This window comes from Mirounga angustirostris, unplaced genomic scaffold (genome assembly GCF_029215605.1).
Source record: "Mirounga angustirostris isolate CCGP_5_RB_7025 unplaced genomic scaffold, mMirAng1.0.hap1 SCAF_6, whole genome shotgun sequence".
In the NCBI taxonomy this organism is placed as follows: domain Eukaryota; kingdom Metazoa; phylum Chordata; class Mammalia; order Carnivora; family Phocidae; genus Mirounga; species Mirounga angustirostris.
Window position 1 is genome coordinate 111,098,629 of NW_026991714.1, and position 23,548 is coordinate 111,122,176.

Below are 23,548 nucleotides of genomic sequence, written 5' to 3' on the forward strand. Positions count from 1 at the left end.
GATTGGCTCCACTCTGAAACTACCACGTTTGGCACACTGTTCATCTCACAAAACATTCTTGAGAAGGAAAAAAAAAAGCAACATGAGAAAAGAAAAGGGCGACGGAATAATTTTTAGCTCTCACACATTTAATATTCTTTTTCAATTTTTACGTGATTTTTGTAACGGCCGCTAGTGAAATTTTTGAAACAAAAACGAAAACTAGCTCCGCTACCCATAGCTAACATGGCAGAAGTACCTTCGCTGCCCATAGCCAAAATGGACGCTGACTATGACGCTTCCGACAATTCACTACCGGCCCCGCCCCTCCAGCCCGGAACCCCTCCTCCCTACCGCGCCAGCCCTTCCGTCAGAGATCTGCTCCTGATTGGGTGACCCTAGTGTTTGACGATTCTCCGGATGTTGCGTCACTCAGGGGTTAAGGGAAACTGCGCGCGCAGAGACAGTAAGGAGCGGGCGGAGGTCTAGCCAGGTGTACGCGTTTGCGTTTCGCCGGCCCGGAAGGGTAACTGTGTGGTTGAGGTGACCAGGGACTGAGGTATGGCTACTCCGGGCCTTCTGGCACCGGATATCCACTGTCCTGACGGCCGGCTTCGCGGGGCCGCTGGGTGCATCCGAGGAGGGCTGAAGGCGGCGGCGCTGCTTGCTGCGTCACAGCCTGGCGGTGCCACAGTTTGGTGGCGCGTTAGGGTCATCGTCCTGCGGGTGATCGCGTGAAAGAGGGCGGCGGCGGCGGGGCCTGGGGCAGGCGGGCGGGGGCTCGCCCCCGCTGTCCTCTTCTCCCTCGGACAGAGGTGCTGAATCACCCAGCGGCTGGGCCGCACGGCCGCAGCCCTCTCAGATAAGGGGGTGCTGGAGCGGGGGTGTGGTGGGGTTATGCGTTGACTTTGGGAGACTGGAGGCTTCCTGCCGAATTCTCAACCGAGTCTGGAGAGCTGGGTGGACTTTCTCGGGGGACCAGGAGCTTGAGCGCATCAATGCTTGCGGAAGCGTATGGGGTCGTCATACTTTACCCATTTTATAGCTAACACATCTGAGTCTCAGAGGGCAGACAGTCACGAGGCCACTTCTGGAATGTGGCAGAAACAAGATTTCCACTTTGTTCTGTTGCGCGACATGGAGGCCACTCAGCGGGGCCTCGTTCCCAGTCGATGTGTTGAGTACCGGGGAATATAAACCGCCAACAGGCTGAGATGATGTAATGGCGTGAAAGTAGTGGAAGGTCTCGGTATTTTCTCAGTGTTGTACAACCATTATAGATTCAGTGGGAGAGCTGGAAGTACAGTTTGATAGGTATTTTTTTAGCAAGGTTTCTTAGCTTTGGGGGTGCTAGGTAAAACATTCCTGGGTCCCATTCCTAGAGGTTAAATCATTAAGGACCAGAGATGCATCCCAGGTGGTTTCAGTGTCTTGAGTATTTTTATCACATTTTGAAGGGAAGTAATATTTGGCATGTTTAGCAGAAATTTAAATATTTTATTACTGTTGATGTGAAACCTTACAGTGTAGCATGACCTTGAAGAGTTACTCATCTCTTCCTTGGATGACATTTTTCTTCTGCTCAAAAGTTATACAGAGTCTTGTTTTAAATTGTCCCATGGAATGCTTAAAACCACATTTATAAAAGCCATCACACACACTGCAATTGTCTTAAGATACTAACACCTACTTTGTATTAGATGCATAACTTATATGGAGTCATACACCATATTGTTCGAACTGGGATTCAGTTCTATTTTGGTGATCATCCCATATTGGATTCTGTGGGGTGGATTTCTTGGACTAACAAGGAATAAGCCGACAATTCATCATTAACATTTTTTAAAACTCCATTTTTCTACTAAAATATGATTGCTGGGCCCTTCTGTGTCTCCGCATCTTTTCTGTGTTATTCCCTCAGTTGGTTAATGGGTTATTTTTTGTCTGTGTCTCAAATAGCATTTCAGATCTGCTTGGTAAACCTGGTGCACCACCATGCTGGCCGCAAGACTTGTGTGTCTCCGGACACTCCCTTCCAGGGTTTTCCAACCAGCTTTCACCAAGGCCTCCCCAATTGTGAAGAATTCCATCACGAAGAATCAATGGCTCTTAACACCCAGCCGCGTAAGGATAATCTGATATCTTACATTGTGTCCCTCTCTTTGTGCACTGGAACCTTTTTTTTGACTGTATGAAGCTCCCTGTTCTACCATTAGTGATTTACTGAAACAGTTATCCCTGATAATGTCCCACATCAGCTCTTTCTCCCTGTTAGTTTTGTGCCATTCTGTTCCTCCTTATCACATATGGAAGACAGAGCTCCTATAACTTTCTCTTTACTTACAGCTTTAGGAGTTTCATTCAGAGAACTTACAGTGATTTGTGTGAGATTGAGAATTATATGGTACAACAAAGAGATTGTGGAGCCTGTAGTCAAAAGCTTAAGAACCCAGGAATATTAACATTTGGTCAGTAGCTTATTAATAAGTTACTAAAAATGTCATTTCAGCTCTTGATTAAAGAGTAAAGAGTGGTAAAATCCATCAGGTTAGAGAGACACCCATTATTTTTATAATAGATTTCTCCAGCATTCAAATTAGAAGTATAAATTTTGAAATGTGAGGTAGATAAGGAAATATATATATAAGCTAGAAGAGACAGCTGTTTTCCTCATGAATTAACTTCTGCTTTTGAAAAAGCTAAAAAAAAGAGGTAGTAATCATCCTTCCCTTTGACTTTATGTTAAGGAAAGGTGACTTTATGTTAAGGAAAGGTAACTTTCTTGAGCCCATTTCCCAGATGGAAAAAAAAATGTAGCTAATACTTAATGAATGCATGTTTTTTTAAAGTTAGTGTTTAAAATATGATTCTAGAGATATAAATCTGTAGTTTATGAAATAATTATTCTGAAACTTTAAGAAGTTAGGTTATAAACTAAGAATTTAAGTGAATCATTTTAAAGATAGACCACAGGTAGGTAGGGTTTACATTTAATTTTTTAGATTGGCTAACAGACCTTTATAGTGAAACTACATACATAGAAAGTACCAAGTTATATACAGTTTTCTAGTGTAATGAGATTTAATTATATTTTATTAATAGCATTCTGTTTTGCTGTATGTATCGTGTGTCTTTGTTTTTGTGTATATCAGCAATATGCCACCAAGACAAGAGTTGGGATCCGGCGTGGGAAAACTGGCCAAGAACTTAAGGAGGCAGCAATGGAACCGTCAGTGGAAAAAATATTTAAAAGTAGGCAGCAGTCTTTGGTTTTTGAACTGGAGTATGTGAATATGTTTTAAGAAGTCCATGAACAGCCTTCTAAAAATATGTGCAAACTTATGTATGTGAGCATTTTCTGGGAAGAGAGGCAATCATTCTTCAGGATCTCATGACGCAGAAAAGATTGATACTTCACACTGGGTTCATTGGTTCCCAATCATATTTCTTCCAGAGAAAATTTTACTTTTACCATTTTTTTAAAGAAAGGATTAGTAGTTAATATGCCATGGTATTAAAGATATAATCTGTTAAGGGAGTTCAGTTGAAGTTGCATAGAATCTTCATTCAAGCATATAATATTTATGTATGTTTTAGGTCAAGAGAAAAATCACTAAAACAGATACTAATGAAAGCCTACCTGTTCTTCTTAATTGGTTGTTCATATATGGGCTCCCTGGAAACAGTACCTTAATGAAGTTCATTTGGATTTCAGCTTGGCAAGTTTAACAAGATCGTTAATCTACCCAGATCTATTCATAGAACACTATTGCTGGTTAATGACCTTACAAAGTGTCAATATATTATAATGGGAAAGAGCTGTAATCCGTATCCCTCCAGGCATTTCTTTCTGATTAGTAATTTTGCCCTAAAAAAATAAATTACATGAAACATACAGCTATAGCATAGTAATAGTCTTAGTGACAAACTCAAACTAAAAGGAGTAAGATGCATCCAATTAAGAGTAGGTTGTTTCTTTCTCTTGCTCTTACTTTAGGGTACCCTCTCCCTTGATTCTGCTGCATTAACACTGATTACATTTTTGGTTCCTTTTTTTCTTTGTCTACATCAAGTATCATCTTCGTTTAATGGCACTTTATACACTGTGGTATGACTATTAACATTTCTTTTTCATCTTTTTCTTTCTAAGAGCATCATGAGAACATTACCCAGATTCTTAGGAATAAAATAATATGTATTACAGAAGTATCCCCACATCTACAGATACACTGCCTCCTTAAATTTCTTTGGTGTGAAACTAGAGGCTAATCAAGTCTGATCCTTTTTGTATTATTACACCTATGTTTTAGCAGTGTCCTTTTTTACTGGTCCCTAATGTTGAAGCTGCTTATATCCCCATTTGTTCTAATTATGGTTGTTACAAAGGACTATGGTATATAGTTTGATTTTCTTCATACAAATATTAGAAAGGGCTTACCGTCAGCATTTTAATTTAGTCAAGACATGACTGTATTAATGTGCATTTCCTCCTGTGTTTTCCAGTTGATCAGATGGGAAGATGGTTTATTGCTGGAGGGGCTGCTGTTGGTCTTGGAGCATTGTGCTACTATGGCTTGGGAATGTCTAATGAGATTGGAGCTATTGAAAAGGCTGTGTAAGTATATCATTCCCAAACATTTCCCAGTCTTCAAGGTTCCAGTTTTGTTTTCATCCTTCTCCTTTGCCACTTTTGGAATGTTTTACATCTTCTAACTGTAGAAATATACTTGACTAAAAACAAAATCTCTTGGCATCTATTCAAACTTAAATAAAAATCTTTTACTGAGGTAATGTGTTGCTTTGTATATGTGCCAAGTGCTTATGTTTTAAATCATTTAATTTTTATGATAACTCCAATGTATGCATCATTATTTCCATAATAAATGAGATAAGATTAGAGCAATAAATTAGTATTTCCCAAAGTTTCCCAGCTATGAATGATTTAACCAAAATTTATATCCATATTTCCATAAGTTAACCATGTTGTGCTTCTTACAGAATTTGGCCTCAGTATGTGAAGGATAGAATTCATTCTACCTATATGTACTTAGCAGGGAGTATTGGCTTAACAGCTTTGTCCGCCCTAGCAGTGAGCAGAACTCCTGTTCTCATGAACTTCATGATGAGAGGCTCTTGGGTGGTAAGTCAGCTTGTTTTTGTTTTCCTTTTTCACTAAATACCAAAAGATTAGACAAAAAATATTGGGAGAGGGGTATTAAATGGAAGTGAATCCCTTACTATATTGAACAAGTTGTTCAAATCTATGAAGTAATAGTGCAAGTGAGACAAAGTAGGAATTACATTCTGAGGTAAATTGGGAATTACTCTTTGTTGAGTATGTATTTAAATAGTGACAGAGGGTTGAAAACCATACTTACAGGAATATCCTACTTACCTAACAGCAGAGATCCAGTAGCCTGTGTTTTATGGCAATTTAGTTAATAAAGGACGGGGGAGGCAGCAAATGCAAAACCATCTTAGAAGTCAGTGGAAAATATTTGTTGCTAACACTTTGAACTTTCTTAACCCTGTGTAAGGTTTTATATTCTGTGTTTCTTGAGCATTTGTTATTTTGCCAGATACAAAAAAAAAAAAAAAATTTTTAAAGTAGTAGCTATTTTTTGCTGTCTGGTTGAAGAAATGAGCTTGAGTAAGTGGTAAAGAATGTGTACAATAAGAAGTAGAAAGTGTAAAATCAGTTGAAAGACTGTTTTTGGAAGGAGGGGGGAAAGATGGCAGAGGAGTAGGGGACCCTATTTCAACTGGTCCCCGGAATTGAGCTGGATATCTACCAGACCACTCTGAGCACCCACAAAACCAGCCTGAGAGGTAAGAAGATCGGGATTTCTACAAACAGAATATCACAAGTGGTTGGTTTTGAGGTACAAAGCGGGGAGCCGTGATTCTGCCGGCAGATATCGGAGGATAAACGGCAGCGGGAGGGTGCCTGGCCGTGGGGATCCTACACTGCTCGGAGCGATAGCCTCGCACGCTGTGCGGGCACAGACTTGCAGACCGGTAGCGGCGGGGGAAAGGACTTCAGGGCAGCCCCCGGGGCGGAAACCCGGAGTGGCCGCGTTGGCCCAGGCGAACTGGGAGCGGCTGGCGGTTTTAGAAGCACAAAGGGCAGAGACGTGCCCTGACCTGGAGGCAGGACTGGGGGTGCTGCGGAGGGGCGCATAACTCAGGACGCTGCAGTTTATAGCAGCACAGACAGAAACTGAGACAGTGTGGCCCAGAGAGCTCACTGAAGAACAGACTGCAGTGTCTCTGCTCTGAGACAGAGGGTTGGAAATGGTCTCTTCTGCTCTGACTTGCGGAAGAGACACGGAAAGCCACCAGCAAACAAAAGCCCCAAAGACTGATCCCGCTGAGCCCATTCCCTGCCACAGGGGGGCAGGGCAACTCCGCCCAAACAGGGATGCCTGAGTAACAGCGCAGCAGGCCCCTCCCCCAGAAGACAGGCTGGGAGAACAAGAGGCCAGCAAACCTAAGGTCCCAAGAAAACAGATGCATCTTGCTTGGGTTCTGGTCAATAATTTGGACTCTCTACATTCCCTCCAACACCCATCAACCGAATGACTAGGAGGAGGAGCCCCCAAAATAGAAAAGACTCAGAGATTATGACTTACACTGCAGATTTACAAATGGATGCAGATATAACCAAGATGTCGGAGATGGAATTCAGGCTAGCAATTGTGAAGACAATGGCTAGAATGGAGAAATCAATTAATGGCAACATAGAGTCTCTAAGGGCAGGGATGAAAGGTGAATTGGCAGAACTTAAAAATGCTATCAATGAGATCCAATCCAATCTAGATAATCTAACAGCTAGGGTAAGTGAGGCAGAAGAGCGAATAAGCGACCTGGAAGACAATATAATAGATAAAAAGGGAAAAGAGGAGGCCAGGGAAAAACAACTCCGAATCCATGAAAATAGAATCAGAGAAGTGACACCGTGAAGTGTTCCAGTGTCAGAGTAATTGGAATCCTGGAGGGAGTGGAGAGAGAGAGAGGGCTAGAAGATGTATTTGAGCAAATCGTAGCTGAGAACTTCCCTAATCTGGGGAATGAACCAAACATTCACGTCCTAGAGGCAGAGAGGACCCCTCCCAAGATAAGGAAAACAGGCCAACCCCTCGGCATGTAATAGTAAAACTTGCAAATCTTAGAAGCAAGGAAACCACCTTAAGGGCAGTAAAGGGGAAGAGATTCCTTACGTACCGAGGGAGGAACATCAGAATAACGTCAGACCTATCCACAGAGACCTGGCAAGCCAGAAAGGCCTGGCAAGACATTTTCAGGGTACTAAATGAGAAGAACGTGAAGCCAAGAATACTTTATCCGGCAAGGCTTTCATTTAGAATGGATGGAGAGATGTAGAGCTTCCACGACTGGCAGAAACTGAAAGAATATGTGACCACTAAGCCGGCCCTGCAAGAAATATTAAGGGGGGTTCTATAAAAGGAGAAAGACCCCAAGAGTGATATACAACAGAAATTTACAGGGACAATCTATAGAAACGTCTTCACAGTCAACATGATGACAATTCATATCTTTCAGTAATCACCCTCAACGTCAATGGCCTAAATGCTCCCATAAAACGGCACAGGGTTGCAGATTGGATAAAAAGACAGGACCCATCCATATGCTGTCTACAAGAGACTCATTTTGAAGCTAAAGATACATCCAGACTGAAAGTGAAGGGATGGAGATCCATCTTCCATGCCAGCAGACCTCAAAAGAAAGCTGGGGTAGCAATTCTTATATCAGACAAATTAGATTTTAAACTAAAGTCTGTAATTAGAGACACAGGACACTATATCGTTCTTAAAGGGTCTGTCCAACAAGAAGATCTAACAATTGTAAATATCTATGCCCCCAACATGTGAGCAGCCATCTACATGAGCCAACTGTTAACCAAAATAAAGAGTCCTATTGATAACAAAACGTTAATTGTAGGAGACCTCAATACTCCACTCTCAGCAATGGACAGATCATCTAAGCAGAAAATCAACAAGGAAACAAGAGCTTTGAATGATACATTGGACCAGATGGACGTCATAGATATTTACAGAACATTCCACCCTAAAACAGAATACTCATTCTTCTCTAGCGAGCATGGAACTTTCTCCAGAATAGACCACATACTGGGTCACAAATCAGGTCTTAACCGATACCAAAAGATTGAGATTATTCCCTGCATATTCTCAGACCACAGTGCTCTAAAACTGGAACTCAATCACAAGAAAAAATTGGCAGAAATTCAAACACTTGGAAGCTAAAGACCACTCTGCTCAAGAATGTTTGGGTCAACCAGGAAATCAAAGAAGAACTTAAACAATTTATGGAAATCAATGAGAACAAAAACACATCGGTCCAAAACCTATGGGATACTGCAAAGGCGGTCCTAAGGGGGAAATACATAGCCATCCAAGCCTCGCTCAAAAAAATAGAAAAATCCCGAATTCACCAACTAAACTCTACAACTTAAAGAACTACAGAAAAAGCAACAAACAAAGCCTAGGCCACACATTTGAAGAGAAATAGTTAAAATTAGAGCAGAAATCAATGAATAAGAAACCAGAAACACAGTAGATCAGATCAACGAAACTAGAAGTTGGTTCTTTGAAAGAATTGATAAGATCGAGAAACCACTGGCCAGACTTATCCAAAAGAAAAGAGAAAGGACCCAAATTAATAAAATTATGAATGAAAGGGGAGAGATCACGACCAACACCAAGGAAATAGAAACAATTATTAGAAATTATTATCAACAACTATATGCCAATAAACTGAGCAATCTGGATGAAATGGAGGCCTTCCTGGAAACCTATAAGCTGCCAAGACTGAAACAGGAAGAAATTGACAACCTGAATAGGCCAATAACCAGTAACGAGATTGAAGCAGAGATAAAAAAACCCTCCAAAAAACAAGAGTCCAGGGCCTGATGGATTCCCTGGGGAATTCTACCAAACATTCAAAGAAGAAATAATACCTATTCTACTGAAGCTGTTTTAAAAAATAGAAACAGAAGAAAAACTTCCAAACTCATTCTATGAGTCCAGCATTACCTTAATCCCCAAACCAGGCAAAGACCCCATCAAAAAGGAGAATTTCAGACCGATATCCCTCATGAATATGGATTCCAAAATCCTCAACAAAATCTTAGCTAAAAGGATCCAACAATACATTAAAAGGATCATCCACCACGACCAAGTGGGATTTATCCCCGGGACGCAAGGGTGGTTCAACATTGGCAAATCAATCAATGTGATAGAACACATTAATAAGAGGAGGGAGAAGAACCATATGGTCCTCTCAATTGATGCAGAAATAGCATCTGACAAAATACAACATCCTTTCCTGATTAAAACTCTTCAGAATATAGGGATAGAGGGAATATTCCTCAAGTTCATAAAATCCATCTATGAAAAACCCACAGTGAATATCATCCTCAATGGGGAAAAGCTGAGAGCCTTTCCCTTAAGATCAGGAACACGTCAAGGATGCCCACTCTGGCCACTGTTGTTCAACATAGTACTAGAAGTCCTAGCAACAGCAATCAGGGAACAAAAAGAAATAAAAGGTATTCAGATTGGCAAAGAAGAAGTCAAACTCTTTCTTTTCGCAGACGACATGATAACTTTATGTGGAAAACCCAAAAGACTCCACCCCCCAAATTACTAGAACTCATCCAGCAATTCAGTAATGTGGCAGGATACAAAATCAATGCACAGAAATCAGTTGCTTTCTTATACACTAACAACGCAACTGTAGAAAGAGAAATTAGAGAAACGATTCCATTTACAATAGCACCAAAAAGCATAAGATATCTCAGAATAAACCTAACCAAAGAGGTAAAGGATCTATACTCTAGGAACTACAAAACGTTCATGAAAGATTGAAGAAGACACAAAAAGATGGAAAAATATTCCATGCTCATGGATCAGAAGAATAAACATTGTTAAAATGTCTATGCTACCCAGAGCAATCTATACCTTCAGTGCCATCCCGATCAAAATTCCAATGACATTTTTCAAAGTGCTGGAAGAAACAATCCTAAAATTTGTATGGAATCAGAAAAGACCCCAAATCGCCAAGGAAATGTTGAAAAAGAAAAACAAAGCTGGGGGCATCACGTTGCCCGATTTCAAGCTATATTACAAAGCTGTGATCACCAAGACACCATGGTACTGGCACAAAAACAGACATGTAGACCAATGGAACAGAATAGAGAACCCAAATATGGACCCTCAACTCTATGGTCAAATAATCTGACAAAGCAGGAAAAAACATGCAATGGAAAAAAGACAGTCTCTTCAATAAATGGTGCTGGGAAAATTGGACAGCCACATGCAGAAGAATGAAACTCAACCATTCTCTAACACCATTCACAAAGATAAACTGAAAGTGGATGAAAGACCTCAATGTGAGACAGGAATCCATCCAAATCCTAGAGGAGAACATAGGCAGTAATCTCTTTGACATCGGCCACAGCAACTTCTTTCAAGATACATCTCCAAAAGCTAGTGAAACAAAAGCAAAAATGAACTTTTGGAAAGAGTTGATTTGTCCTTGATACTGGAAACAATCTCCTTAGAGTGACCCAGGAACCAGGGCAGTGGGCACACACAGGGAGATATGTAGTGCATGCAGTGCCTCTTGACCTAAAATAAAACATCATCTGTAAGGCTATTAAAAAAAAAAAAAAAAAAGAACTTTTGGGACTTCATCGAGATAAAAAGCTTCTGCACAGCAAAGGAAACAGTCAACAAAACAAAGAGGCAACCCACAGAATGGGAGAAGATATTTGCAAATGACACTACAGATAAAGGGCTGATATCCAAGATCTATAAAGAATTTCTCAAACTCAACACCGAAAAAACAAGTCAAAAAGCGGGCAGAAGATACGAAAAGACACTTCTCTGAAGAAGACTGTATACAAATGGCTAACAGACACATGAAAAAGTGTTCATCATCATTAGCCATCAGGGAAATCCAAATCAAAACCACATTGAGTTACCACCTTACACCAGTTAGAATGGCCAAAATGGACAGGGAAAGAAACAACAAATGTTGGAGAGGTTGTGGAGAAAGGGGAACCCTCTTACACTGTTGATGGGAATTCAAGTTGGTACAGCTACTTTGGAAAACAGTGTGGAGGTTCCTCAAAAATTTAAAAATAGAGCTTCCTTATGACCCAGCAATTGCACTACTGGGTATTTACCCCAAAGACACAGATGTAGTGAAAAGAAGGGCCATATGCTCCCCAATGTTCATAGCAGCAATGTCCACAATAGCCAAACTGTGGAAAGAGCCGAGGTGCCCTTCCAACAGATGAGTGGATAAAGATGTGGTCCATATATACAATGGAATATTACTCAGCCATCAGAAAGGATGAATACCCAACTTTTACATCAACAAGGATGGGACTGGAGGAGATTATGCTAAGTGAAATAAGTCAAGCAGAGAAAGTCAATTATCATATGGTTTCACTTATTTGTGGAACATAAGGAATAGTATGGAGGACATTAGGAGAAGGAAGGGAAAAATGGGGGTGGGAATTGGAGGGAGAGATGAACCATGAGAGACTATGGACTCTGAGAAACAAACAGCGTTTTAGAGGGGAGGGGGGAGGGGGGATTGGTTAGCCCGGTGATGGGTATTAAGGAGGGCATGTACTGCATGGAGCACTGGGTGTTACACAAAAACAATGGATCGTGGATCACCACATCAAAAACCAATGATGTATGATGACTAACATAATAAAATTAAAAAAAAATTAAAATTATAAAATAAAAATTAAAAAAAAAAAAAACGAAAGAAAGACTGTTTTTGTCTTGGACTAGTAGTGAAGGTCCGTGCAAGAGACATTTATTTCATCAGAAGTGTTCGAGGCTAGCATTTTTTTTTATTGTAGGAGAGGAATAAGGTAGTCTAGGTTTGCAGAACAGCTTGAGCAAAGGAGAAGAGGTAGTCATTAAAACTGGCTTCACATATGATCCCAGTGTCCTGGGATTGAGCCCAGCCTTGGACTCCCTGCTCAGTGGGGAGTCTGCCTCTCACTCTCCCTCTGCTCATCCTGTCTTTCTCTCACTTGCTCACTCTCAAATAAATAAAATCTTAAAAAAAAAAAAAAAAAAACTTTGAGATAAAACTGGCTTTGCAATAGTGTGAAGAGTGGAGATCAAGGGGTGCCTGGGTGGCTCAGTGGTTATTCATCTGCCTTTAGCTCAGGTCATGATCCCGGGGTCCTGGGATCGAGTCCCACATCAGGCTCCCTGCTCAGTGGGGAGCCTGCTTCTCCCTCTTCTCCCTGCTCGTACTCTCTCTCGCTATTTCTGTACCTATCTCTGTCTCAAATAAATAAAAATCTTTAAAAAAAGAAAAAAAGAGTGGAGTTTGAGGATTTGAGGTCTAGAGTGTGAAGAAGACACATTTAGAAAAAGAATGTTTGATTGCCACACTGAGGAAAGTGCCTAAGTAGGCAGAGGCCATTGCAGATACTGAAACAGCAAAAATATTTTTTGCATTTGAGTTCTAAGAACTGCTCAGTGGGGAATCTGCCTCTTGCTGTCCTTCTGCTAGTGCTGTCTCTCTCACTTGCTCACTCTCAAATAAAACCTTTAAAAAAAAAAAGACTTGGCGATAAAACTGGCTTTGCAATAGTGTCAAGAGTGGAGATCGAGGGACGCCTGGGTGGCTCAGTGATTAAGCGTCTGCCTTCGGCTCAGATCATGATCCCAGGGTCCTGGGATTGAGTCCCACATCAGGCTGCCTGCTCAGTTCTAAGAACTCAAATGGAAGAGACAAGAAGCAAGTATGCCAGCCGTGGCTTTGCAAAATCTGAAACGAAGGATTGTAAGAACGTGAACTATGAGTTTGAGAATGGAAGGGAAGGGGTATGGGAGAGTTTATACCCTACAGATTTCCCTTCGGTAACCAGATCTAACCAACTTCCATCCAACTTCCAAAACTGTCATATTTCCACTGTACTTTCCAAAGGAAGACCATTTAGAATATCATGGCCGTTTGGACACTTCAATATACTTCAGATGCGTGTTACCAATCTCCTAACCCAGAAGTCCAAGAGGGCACAGAATAAGCATGGTGCATTCTCACCAGGAATGTAAGTTTTTATCAGGTAGAGAATATAAAACAAGGCCTTTTAACAAAACACCATGGCTACAAGAGAAAAATTAAAATACACAAAAGAGTTTAGCCCCTAAAATAAGATGTCAAAGAAGTTTTGTGCTTGGGCCATATTCTCAACTTCCTGTGGACATAAGATCACTCTCACCTGCTGTTAGGGCTGCTGAACTAGTTTGGAAAGCCTCAGGCAAGTGCTACAGAGATGAAGATGAAGCTTTTTGGGGTGACAGACCTAGAAATAATGTCAAAGTTGGTACTAAGTGATTTTGGAACAGAGAAGAGGCTTCTGACACTGCTCGTGGCAGTCAGTGTCCCTCCCAGAAAAACTTCCCAGGTGAGGAGGTAATCCTTGAATAAGTCAACCAGATAGAAAAGAGGTATTCTTAGGCAAAATGAACCAGAAGTAAAGAGACATGAGATGGGGGTGTGTTTGCATCCCCACCATTTCAGTGTAGCTGGAGTGTGTAGAGTATGGAAAGGTAAAAGGCAGAAAATACAGCTGGGTCATGAACATGAAGGACCTTAAAAGAAAAAAAACACAATTGTGATAAATACCCTGCAAATGCCTTGCAACTGTATGAAGTACGAAGAAATGTATGAAGTGGTTTTTAGTAATTATTTTTCCATTAGAAAATGATAGAGTAGAACTCCGTGTGCTAATTTATATTAATAGGAGCAAAGGCTTTCCCATTCTCAGCAAAAACAGCTGTTCTGTCTCTATCTGTGCTTTACGTCAGAGGTTGAACATTCACATGTCGTGGGTCAGACATAATGCAGAGGAGTTAGGCAGGCCTGGTATGTCACACACACACATTAGTGACTAAGCAAAGGCGTTAAAAAAGCGTTCATATTCAATTGATCTTTGAGTAGTTGGGCTACAAAATATCTGCTATTTTGTACAAGAGCTGCAACTTTGCACTTTCTACTTCAAGTTTCCTAAAGATTCATTATCATCTTTTTCTATTATGTGCATGTCTTTCTTATACACACAAGGAATATTTAAGTGTTAAAACTAATATGGCAATCTAAGGCAAAGAAAAGGGATGGAGGACCAAGTCAGCCAGAAAACTAAGAGGATAGAGAAGTAGAATCTTACTCTTTTCCATGTGCTTCTGTTTTTTAGATTTTTATTTAGCAAATGATGGAGTTCAAGGCAATGTAATACATATATATTCTAATTGGTATATCATGATTAATTTTTTAAAATGCTGTCTGTGCTATACAAAATAAATAAAAATTATTTCGGAATTCTTTTTTAAGATTTATATATTTAAAGATTTTATTTATTTGAGAGAGAACGAGTTGGGGAGGGAGCCAGAGGTGGGACTCAATCCCAGGACCTGAAATCATGACCTGATGCTTAACCAACTGAGCCACACAGGCACCCCAAGATTGATTGATTGATTTGAGAGAGAGAGCGTGAGAGTGGTGGAGCATGTGTGCATGAGCTGGGGGGGCGGGGGCATGCCGGGGGTGGGGGCAGAGGGGGAGAGAGAATCCCAAGCAGACTCCATGCTGAGCTCAGAGCCAGACGTGGGGCTCGATCTCATGACTCTAAGATCATGAACTTAGCCAAAACTAAGAGGCAGACGCTTAACCAACTGAGCCACCTAGGCGTCCCTATTTTGGGATTCTTAAAGAGGTTTATTCTCTGTCTAGCAAGAATAAACTTTAAAAGATGGTGGTATCAAAGCTCAACTTAACTCACTTGAAGGTGTCTGCAAAGCTTTGTGTGACAGTAGGGGGCACTCTTGCCCCCTACTAGGATCAGTTCATTTTCCTTAATCTTTTTAAACAAGGTTTTTTTGGAAGGACTAGCTGAACTTGGAACTTGTGGGCTTCTACTTTGTTGTTGTATAAGGATTGATTTTTCTCAGTAATATGTGTCTTTCAGACAATTGGTGCAACCTTTGCAGCCATGATTGGAGCTGGAATGATGGTACGATCAATACCATATGACCAGAGCCCAGTCCCAAAGCATGTTGCTTGGTTACTACATTCTGGTATGTTCTAATTTTAAATTTTTATTTAATAACTTCATTACTATTTTTTTTTTTTTGGTGGCTCTTCACAATTGTAAATGACTTGTGCATAATTTAATAAAACCTTATGTTTAGAAAACACTTACAGTTTTTCATACTCATGTGATTGTTTATTACCAGACCTCTACTCTGAAAAATGATCTGATACTAAGATCATGGACATCCCCAGTATTACATTTGGCCTCCTGTGATAGTCTAGTATATGTAGAGATTTCCTTTATGTATTTTGTCTACTCCTGGGAGGGTTTCAAACCTGATACACATTACTTAAGAATTGTTTTTGTTGTGTATTTTTAGAAAAATTTGAAAATGAGGGTGGAGAAGAAAAGGATGCAGTAAGAAAATAGGAGTAGAGGATTTTGCAGTAGAGCATTGGAAGAGAGAATATAGTAAAAAAGATCTTTGGAAATGTACATTTGTGTCTGATACAGTTAGCTGGGTCATTATTTAGATAGGTTTAGCACGAAGTTACAGTGGGCAGGGCAGAGGCTGTCCACCTGTGGTATTGTAGGACAGTTGTAATATCCTTTTATAGGTACATGTTGTGATACCACCCCTTAATTTTGGAGACACAAATACTTTAGATCAAGTGTTTTCCATCTCAGGTATCCCGGGATAGTCTCTGTCTGTGGGTTGAACAAAGAGCCAGCTAGGCCCAGAAACAAAAGTACTTAGATACATGTTCTCTACCACAAAACAAGACATTTTATTTTTTCTAATTTGTTTTTTGAGTATAGTTGACACAATGTTACAGTAGTTGCCGGTGTACAACATAGTGATTCAGCTTCCCTATACGTTTTGCTATACTCCCCACAAGTGTAGCTACCATCTGTCACCACACAGCACTATTACAGTATCACTGACTGTGTGCCCTGTGTTGTGCCTTTTACTCTTGTGACTTCATTCCGTAACTGGAAGCCTGTATCTCCCACTCCCCTTCACCCATTTTGTACACCCCGCTACCTCCCCTCTGGCAACCATCAGTTCTCTGTCTTTACGGGTCTGTTTCTGCTTTTTATTCGTTTATTTACTTAAATAAAACAAGACAAATTTTGTAAGCATTTCCCTGAAACTTCTAGGGAAACAGACTGTGAAGTGTTTCTAACATAGGTTAGTAAATGGAAATTAGGTATTTGGCATCCAGTACAACAAATTTCTGGTATGAACTATGTCATTTACATTCTTTATGTGCTATTTTTGTTTTGGTAAATATGAGACAGCATGACTTGACAACCTTGGTTATCAAGTCTCTTCTGTTAGGTGTGAGGTTATTCAACCGTAGATATTCTCCGTGGGGCTTTACAGGATAAAATCCTTGTGATTGAGGGAGGTGGTCCATTATCTTCCAGTACCAATAACCTGCTTTTAAGAAAAAAATTATTCAAGATACAACGTGTACTTCTATAAAATGTAATATCTCTGAGTGCCATCTATTTAAGGATTATTCTGCTTTAGAACAAGTACATATCATAGTAGTATACAGAACTTTTTTTTTTCTCTTGAGTATGTACCCTTGCATTAAAACACCAAAAACCTCACCATCTGAGTTTAGCATTAGTGTCTTACCCAGAGAATGGAGTTCTGCACGTTTCCCATTTTAGACACTGAGTTACTTGAGAAAACAGGTTCAGTGTTTTTATCTCTGATAAATAGTAGATACTTAGTGACTTACTGAATTAAATTAAAATAGCTATGTAGTTTGAGTTTAGAATAAGGGCTATTTGGGTTGCTTAGAAAACTTAATCTGGTATTATTACAGTATATAAATTACTTGGGTCAAAGTATTTTATGTGTTGGAGGGGGTCCCCAAGACCAACCATTCATTCATTTAGTGTTTTTTTAGGAGTCCTAGGACTCGGCATATAGTTGTACTCAGAGCTAAGGTTTGTTACAATAAAAGGACACATGATAGCATCTGCAAGGGGAAAAAATACAGGCAGAGTCTGGAGAAATTCATCCATGGGCCTTCAGTGCTCCCTCCTTTCTTTGAGGGGACTTATCAAGGAAGTGAAAAGAGCAGAGAGATAGAAGCCCATTAGAGACTTGGTGCCTGAGGGTTTTTATTAAGGACTGATCATGTAAGCACCTTCATAGCAACTACCAAAATACGGATTTCCAGAAGGAAAGCAGGCTTTCAGCATAACTCACATTGTTTTCACAAGCATTCTAACCCTCCCAGTTACAGAATGCTTCATCTGCCAAGTTTTTAAGTAGCCAAGGACCAGCCCTGCAAGCAAGTCTTTGTAAAGATGACCTTAGGCCTGTTCTGGTAACCCTTCCCTGTACAGCATGAATGCCAGTTTTTGCTTTATATTTCGTCTGTATCTTGAGAAGCTGTGCAGGCAGGCATTAGCATTTCCATTTCATGGATGAGGAAGTGGAGGCTGTGTGAGGTCACACTGGCAGGTGCCACAGTCAAAACTGAACACCCTTATTTCTTCAAGTCCAGCCCTCTGTCCACTCTTTTCTTTCACTGGTATGATTGAGATGAGACCTGAAGGGGGTTTGGATGACCGAAGGGCATTCCCTCACAGTATTAAAGGGACATCAGAGTTAACTTTTGACCAGTATTAACATCCCAGTGCATTCCATTTTCATTTTTCATCCAAATGTTTAGCACTGTGTCGACACAGCTGTGGTCTTAGGACTAAGTGTGCAGGAATTACTGAAATGATCGTTGGAAAACTATTCTAATTGTGTTTTCTCCCCAGCTTTATTAGGATATAATTGACAAATAACATCATATAAATTTCAAGATGTGTAACTGGTTGATTTGATACATTTATATATTGCAAAATGATTACCACCATAGCATTAGCTAACACTTCCATATTTACCATTTTTTTGTGGTGAGAACATTTAAAATCTATTCTGTTAGCAACATTCAAGTATATGATGCAGGATTAGCTGTAATCACCATGCTGTACATTAGGTCTTCAAATTTATTCATCTTATAACTGGAAATTTATACACTTTGACCAATATCTCCTCATTTCCCCCACACCTCTACCCCTGGTAACCCCCACTCTAATGTTTCTCTGAGTTTGACTTTTTTAGATTCCTAATATAATTGAGATCATATGATACTTGTCTTTCTCATATTTCACTTAGCATAATGCCCTCGGGGTCCATTCATGTTGTCAAAAATGGCAAGATTTCATTCTTTTTTATAGCTGAGTATTACTCCATTTTGTTTATACACCACATCATCTTTACCCATTCATCCATTGAAGGACAATTTGGTTTTTGCATCTTGGAGACTATGAGCAATGCTGCCGGGAGCACAGTCATCTCTGAGATCCTGATTTCAATTCTTTTGATTATAAACTCAGAAGTGGGATTGTTGAATCATATGGTAGTTATAGTTTTAATTTTTTGAGGAACATCCGTACTTTTCCATAGTGGCTGTGCCAGTTGGATGAATGCCAGTTTGATTCACAATATAATGTTGAGCTATCCTTGTTAGTTTTGTAATTGGTATGTCCTTAAGCAGCAAACATCTATTACCATTTAAGATTTTTATGAAAAAATATCATTGAAAAATCTCTGATAATCTCCTTAAAAGTTTTGCTAAAGCTACAGGAAGGCTGGACTACAGCTTCCCACACCATCAGAAAACCTGGCCTTAGAGAACAGACAGGCTCACCAAAGAGCCAGATGTTGGAGAACAGACCTTTGGAGGGATCTGCCCGCAGCTGATGAGAAAGTCCTGGAGGACCACACCCCCACCCCCGCCAGAGAGGCCTCAAACTTAGGGGCTACTGTTGTGAAAAGGCCAGGACTCAGGTGCCCACATTCTGTGAGGACAAGTCTCTCAGAGGGCCAGAACACACACAGCCTGATTGCCAAAGAGCTAGTCCACGAGTGTTGGACCTCTCAGAGGACTGTGGCATCTGGGATGAGACCTGGGAGAGCATGGTAGCCAGGATCTTTGGAAGACTAAGCCACCCAAGGGCCAGACCCCCAGTGATAAAAGCTCCAGAGATAGAATCTCCAATAAACCTAGCCATGAAGAACGGAAAAACCAGAGGATTGTACCATGACTGTCAAGGCCACCTGGGAAACTGTCTTTGACAGGGTCAGCCTACACAGAGGACCACTGGAGGGACAGGTCATGGAAAACAGGACCACCAGGCCAGACCCTGGAGAGCCAGGGGAGGCCCAGGTGCCACGGGGTGGGGGTGGCGGAGATGCTATGAAAAGGCCATGAGGGAGGCAAGGCCTCACTCGTCCTTCCTCCCTGGTACCAGCTCTACGTCCTGTCCCCGGCCATTGGTGGCTTATGGGGTCAGGAGAACCTGGAGCAATGAGCTGGCACATCAGTATAGGGAAGGGAGGAGGAAGGACACTCTTTGATCCTCTGTCTGGGGCTTAATGCAAATTTCAGGACAAGGAGTTACCTGTGGTGAATAAAGTTGGAAGCCTGCTGGAGAGTAAAGGTTTTTCTTGGCTTCTGCAAAAAAAAAAAAATAGATTTTTTTTTTTTTTTTTTTTTGCTAAAAATTTTGCTATCAGTTGTAAAACTGATGGGAATCCTAATAGAAATGTAAAGATTCCTAGAGGAATTTTTATCCATTGTCTTTCTTACAGCAAAAGATATTTTTAATTGTTCATTATCATGAGATACATCTTTCTACTTGATCTAGAAATGTTACTCTTCACGAAAGAGACACTGGTGTTGAAATTATAGTATGGCCATAGCTGTGCCTATTCCATGAGTTAAACTACGGACATTTAATGTTTTAATAAGAGGATAACTTAACTCTACTCACCACTGAAATATAATGCCTTATCTAAGATTTATTTTTTGAATTAAGGAGTTTGTTTGCTAATTAAATTATTGATACCTTTCACAGTAATTTTTCTGAACTTGTTTATGAATACCTGACAACTAAAATTACGGTTCACAAACTGAGATGACATTCCCTATCCATAAGGAAACAGCAGTGCCTGTCGAAGTTCCTTAGGATTAGCATCCTATAGCATTCTCTCGTTCACCTTGTTCCCTCTTGGCAGCAACAGGTTTGACCTTGAGTTACTCATTTCAAGCCTTTTAATCTCAATTCTTATATATAGCATTGTTGTTGCAAAGAATATACCAGTAGGCTCATATCCAGATAATGAAGTACATAAAATTTGATAAAGTTACTCAAACATCTAGATTAGTGTTTGCACTCTGAGTTGAGACAGTTTAAGAATAGTGTTGTGATTTCGAGTTTGGCTCGCCGCAAGTTTGGGTTGTGGAATTCAGGGGTAGTATTACCTACATACGGGAGAGACTTGGTAGTCCTGTCGTTGAACAGTCAGGTGTACGATGTTCAGATGGCCTGTAGAAGTGGCATTTTCTTTTTGGTTGTCATTTAGTAACTACTTCCCTGCTTGCTCTTTCTCCAGGTGTGCTGGGCGCAGTGGTAGCTCCGCTGACGATGCTAGGGGGGCCTCTTCTCATCAGAGCCGCGTGGTACACAGCGGGCATCGTGGGCGGCCTCTCCGCCGTGGCCATGTGCGCGCCCAGTGAGAAGTTCCTGAACATGGGGGCACCCCTGGGAGTGGGCCTGGGTCTCGTCTTTGTATCCTCACTGGGTAAGCGGCTGGGTTTTGATACTTGCTTCTTGGTTTCCTAAAATCATGGATGTGCTTAGTTATCCTAAAGGAGGGAACTTAATTAAGAGTCACTTTTGAAAGTTTAAAAGGGAAACACTAATTAGAGTGTATTTTCTTATTTGGCATCATGGTAAACTGTGAATTTTGGTTTTACCAAATACATCTAAAATGGAAAAGTTGGTCTAGAGAACATGAAAATTGCTCTTGATGCAAGAGCCTTTCTGTAATGTGAGCAAGTGACCCATTGCAGGAATGAGTATAATGGGTTTGCAACTGAATGTGCATAAAATTACACAGTGCATATAGTCAGTCCTTTTCTTACCTGTGCAGTACACCAAAAGAAGGGTTGTTTTGTTTTGTTTTGTTTTGTTTTTTGAGTAATGTTAATCATAAATCCAATTATAGAGGAGTTCGTCTTTTTTCCTTCCAGGATCTATGTTTCTTCCACCTACCACTGTGGCTGGTGCCACTTTGTACTCAGTGGCAATTTATGGTGGATTAGTTGTTTTCAGCATGTTTCTTCTGTATGATACGCAGAAAGTAATCAAGCGTGCAGAAATAATACCAGCGTATGGAGTTCAAAAATATGATCCCATCAATTCGTAAGTAGTCTTAATGTCTTTCCTTTGTTAATAGGACATTTGTGTTATTATGGTCTATTTTATTTTATGGCTATATTAGTTTCCTAGGGCTACTGTAACAGACTACAAACTGAATGGTTTAAACAATGGAAATTTATACTCTTGAAGTTCTGGAGTCCAGAAGTCTGAAATCAAGGTGTCATCAGGGTTGATACCTTCCGAGGGCTCTAAGAGAATCTGCTCCATGCTTCTCTTCTCGCTGCTTGTTTTGGCCAGCAGTCCTTGGCATCCTTGGCTTGTAGACACATTACCCCAATCTCTACCTCTGTCTTCACAGCATTCGTCCTATGTGTCTGTCTCTATCTCCAGTCATTTTGGATTGAGGCCGACGCTACTCCAGTATTAACCTCATCTTAACTCACATCTTAATTACATTTGCAGAGACCCTATTTTGAAATAAGGTCACATTTACAGGTACAGGGATTAGGATGTCACCATATCACATAACCACAATGGGTTTGTCGAATTGTACTATTTTATTTCTGTTACTGTTTGATCTGTTTTATCTCTTTAGTAAGCTATGTATCCACAGAACATTTGATTAGATCATAACTAAGTGTAGTATTTAGGTATTCAGTTAAATCACTATTTGCCTATTTTGTTGATTAGTTTTATGGTGCAACTGTTATATAATAATGCTTTTCCCTTTTCTTGGACTCTCCACCAAAGTGGCTTGTTTTATCTAAACAACTTTTTTGAGTTTCAGTTGTCTGTCACATTTTTTAAAGTAATCTTTTTTTTCCTTGAAACTGAAATCAGTGTAATGGTTTTTTTAAAATGCTGCCGTAACACAGATTTGTGAGTTTTCGTTGGTTGGCGGTGGAGGGGGTGTTGCCTTGAGGAGATGTATTATATTTAAAAATGTCAGACTTGTGTCTAACACATTTTTGTGAAGGTGTTTCTTTGGTTTTTTCCTGATTATTTCATTGCCTATCACCCAGGGTTTTTTTTTTTTTTTTTTCAAGATACTACACTCATAAGAGCGTGTCAGAGGATAGAATAATGATTTTTTAAATTGCCCTTTAACATTTCGAAGATGAATCTGCCAGAAAAAATCTTGACTGTTGTCTAGTCTAGGGTTTCCTTAGTGTTGGCATCTTTTTTAAATTTCCATTTCATAGACCTATGACAAATAAATCAGTATTGCTTTCTCTTTTCTAGATTAAGAAATAGTTTTTATCATTGTTATTAGAATTACATCATCTATAACAGGCCATAATTTTCTTTTCCAGGATGCTGGGAATCTACATGGATACCTTAAATATATTTATGCGAGTTGCCAGTATTCTAGCAACTGGAAGCAACAGAAAGAAATGAAGAGCCTCAGCTTCTGACTTCTTTAATACATCAGATATCTTGCTTGTTTAATAGGGACAGGTGTTCATTAAATAATTTGTACAAGCAGCTTTCATTGAAGTTTAGAAGATAAGACTTGTCATCATGTTTCAGTTCCTGTGATGTGATGCTTCAGGTCTCCTTTATCTTCTGCAGAATAAATTCAGTTGTTCTCTTCCACATAAGCACACGCATTTCCAGTTCTCATGTTTGAGTAATTCATAAATGTTGCAATGAATGTGAAAACTAAAGTTTGTGTTGTGAGAATTTATTCTATTTTAAAATGTATTTGATTGAGTGAAAATTAGCAAACTGTTTTGCTGTATATCGTATCAACAAGTAATGTCATAAGTGATGTAGAGGTTTGGTAAAGGGACCAGAGAGAAGCAAAGGGTCACCTGCAGTCTTTCTTTGACTACTTAGCACTTGTGTAATTGGTGGTGAGCCAGTGAGAGGGGTCTGGCTATTTGGAAACAAATAAATAATTGCTGTTTTTACATTCGTCTGTTGAACTTAAAAGCACTGAGCATGAAACAAAGATATAGGTGATTCATTCTCCTGATGTTCCTTTCTTTCTCATTGCTATCTTTACAACATACGTGTTATTTTGTTAGGCTTCTTATTGTTTGACATTGCTAGGATGGTCCAGAATGTTAATCGTATGGAGATTTCCTGATATGTGTTATATATGTTTAAATTTTATTTTTGAACCTTATAGAACAAAATATCCTTAAAACTCTTCTCAGGATAAAACATTCAAAGCATGAAAACTCTTGCATTTTCAAATACACA

General features: G+C 40.0%; 1 protein-coding gene across 1 annotated transcript; it reads left to right on the forward strand.

The window, feature by feature from the left end:
• The first annotated feature begins 398 nt into the window (after positions 1-398).
• On the forward strand, positions 399-23,253 carry GHITM (growth hormone inducible transmembrane protein). The gene is made up of 9 exons (XM_045878226.3): positions 399-538; positions 1,939-2,103; positions 3,132-3,231; positions 4,483-4,594; positions 4,978-5,119; positions 15,029-15,137; positions 20,571-20,759; positions 21,211-21,382; positions 22,654-23,253. Exons 2-9 carry the CDS (start codon positions 1,975-1,977, stop codon positions 22,736-22,738), a joined length of 1,038 nt encoding a protein of 345 aa, XP_045734182.1. The 5' UTR covers positions 399-538; positions 1,939-1,974; the 3' UTR covers positions 22,739-23,253.
• The last annotated feature ends 295 nt before the right edge of the window (positions 23,254-23,548 follow it).

What these genes read in the sequence shown, in the direction of transcription:
- GHITM (XM_045878226.3), top strand. Translation starts at nt 1,975, where the DNA reads ATGCTGGCCGCAAGACTTGTGTGTCTCCGGACACTCCCTTCCAGGGTT. An exon ending in GGCTCTTAACACCCAGCCGC is followed by an intron (nt 2,104 to 3,131) that starts GTAAGGATAATC and finishes TGTGTATATCAG; the next exon opens with CAATATGCCACCAAGACAAG. An exon ending in AAATATGATCCCATCAATTC is followed by an intron (nt 21,383 to 22,653) that starts GTAAGTAGTCTT and finishes TTTCTTTTCCAG; the next exon opens with GATGCTGGGAATCTACATGG.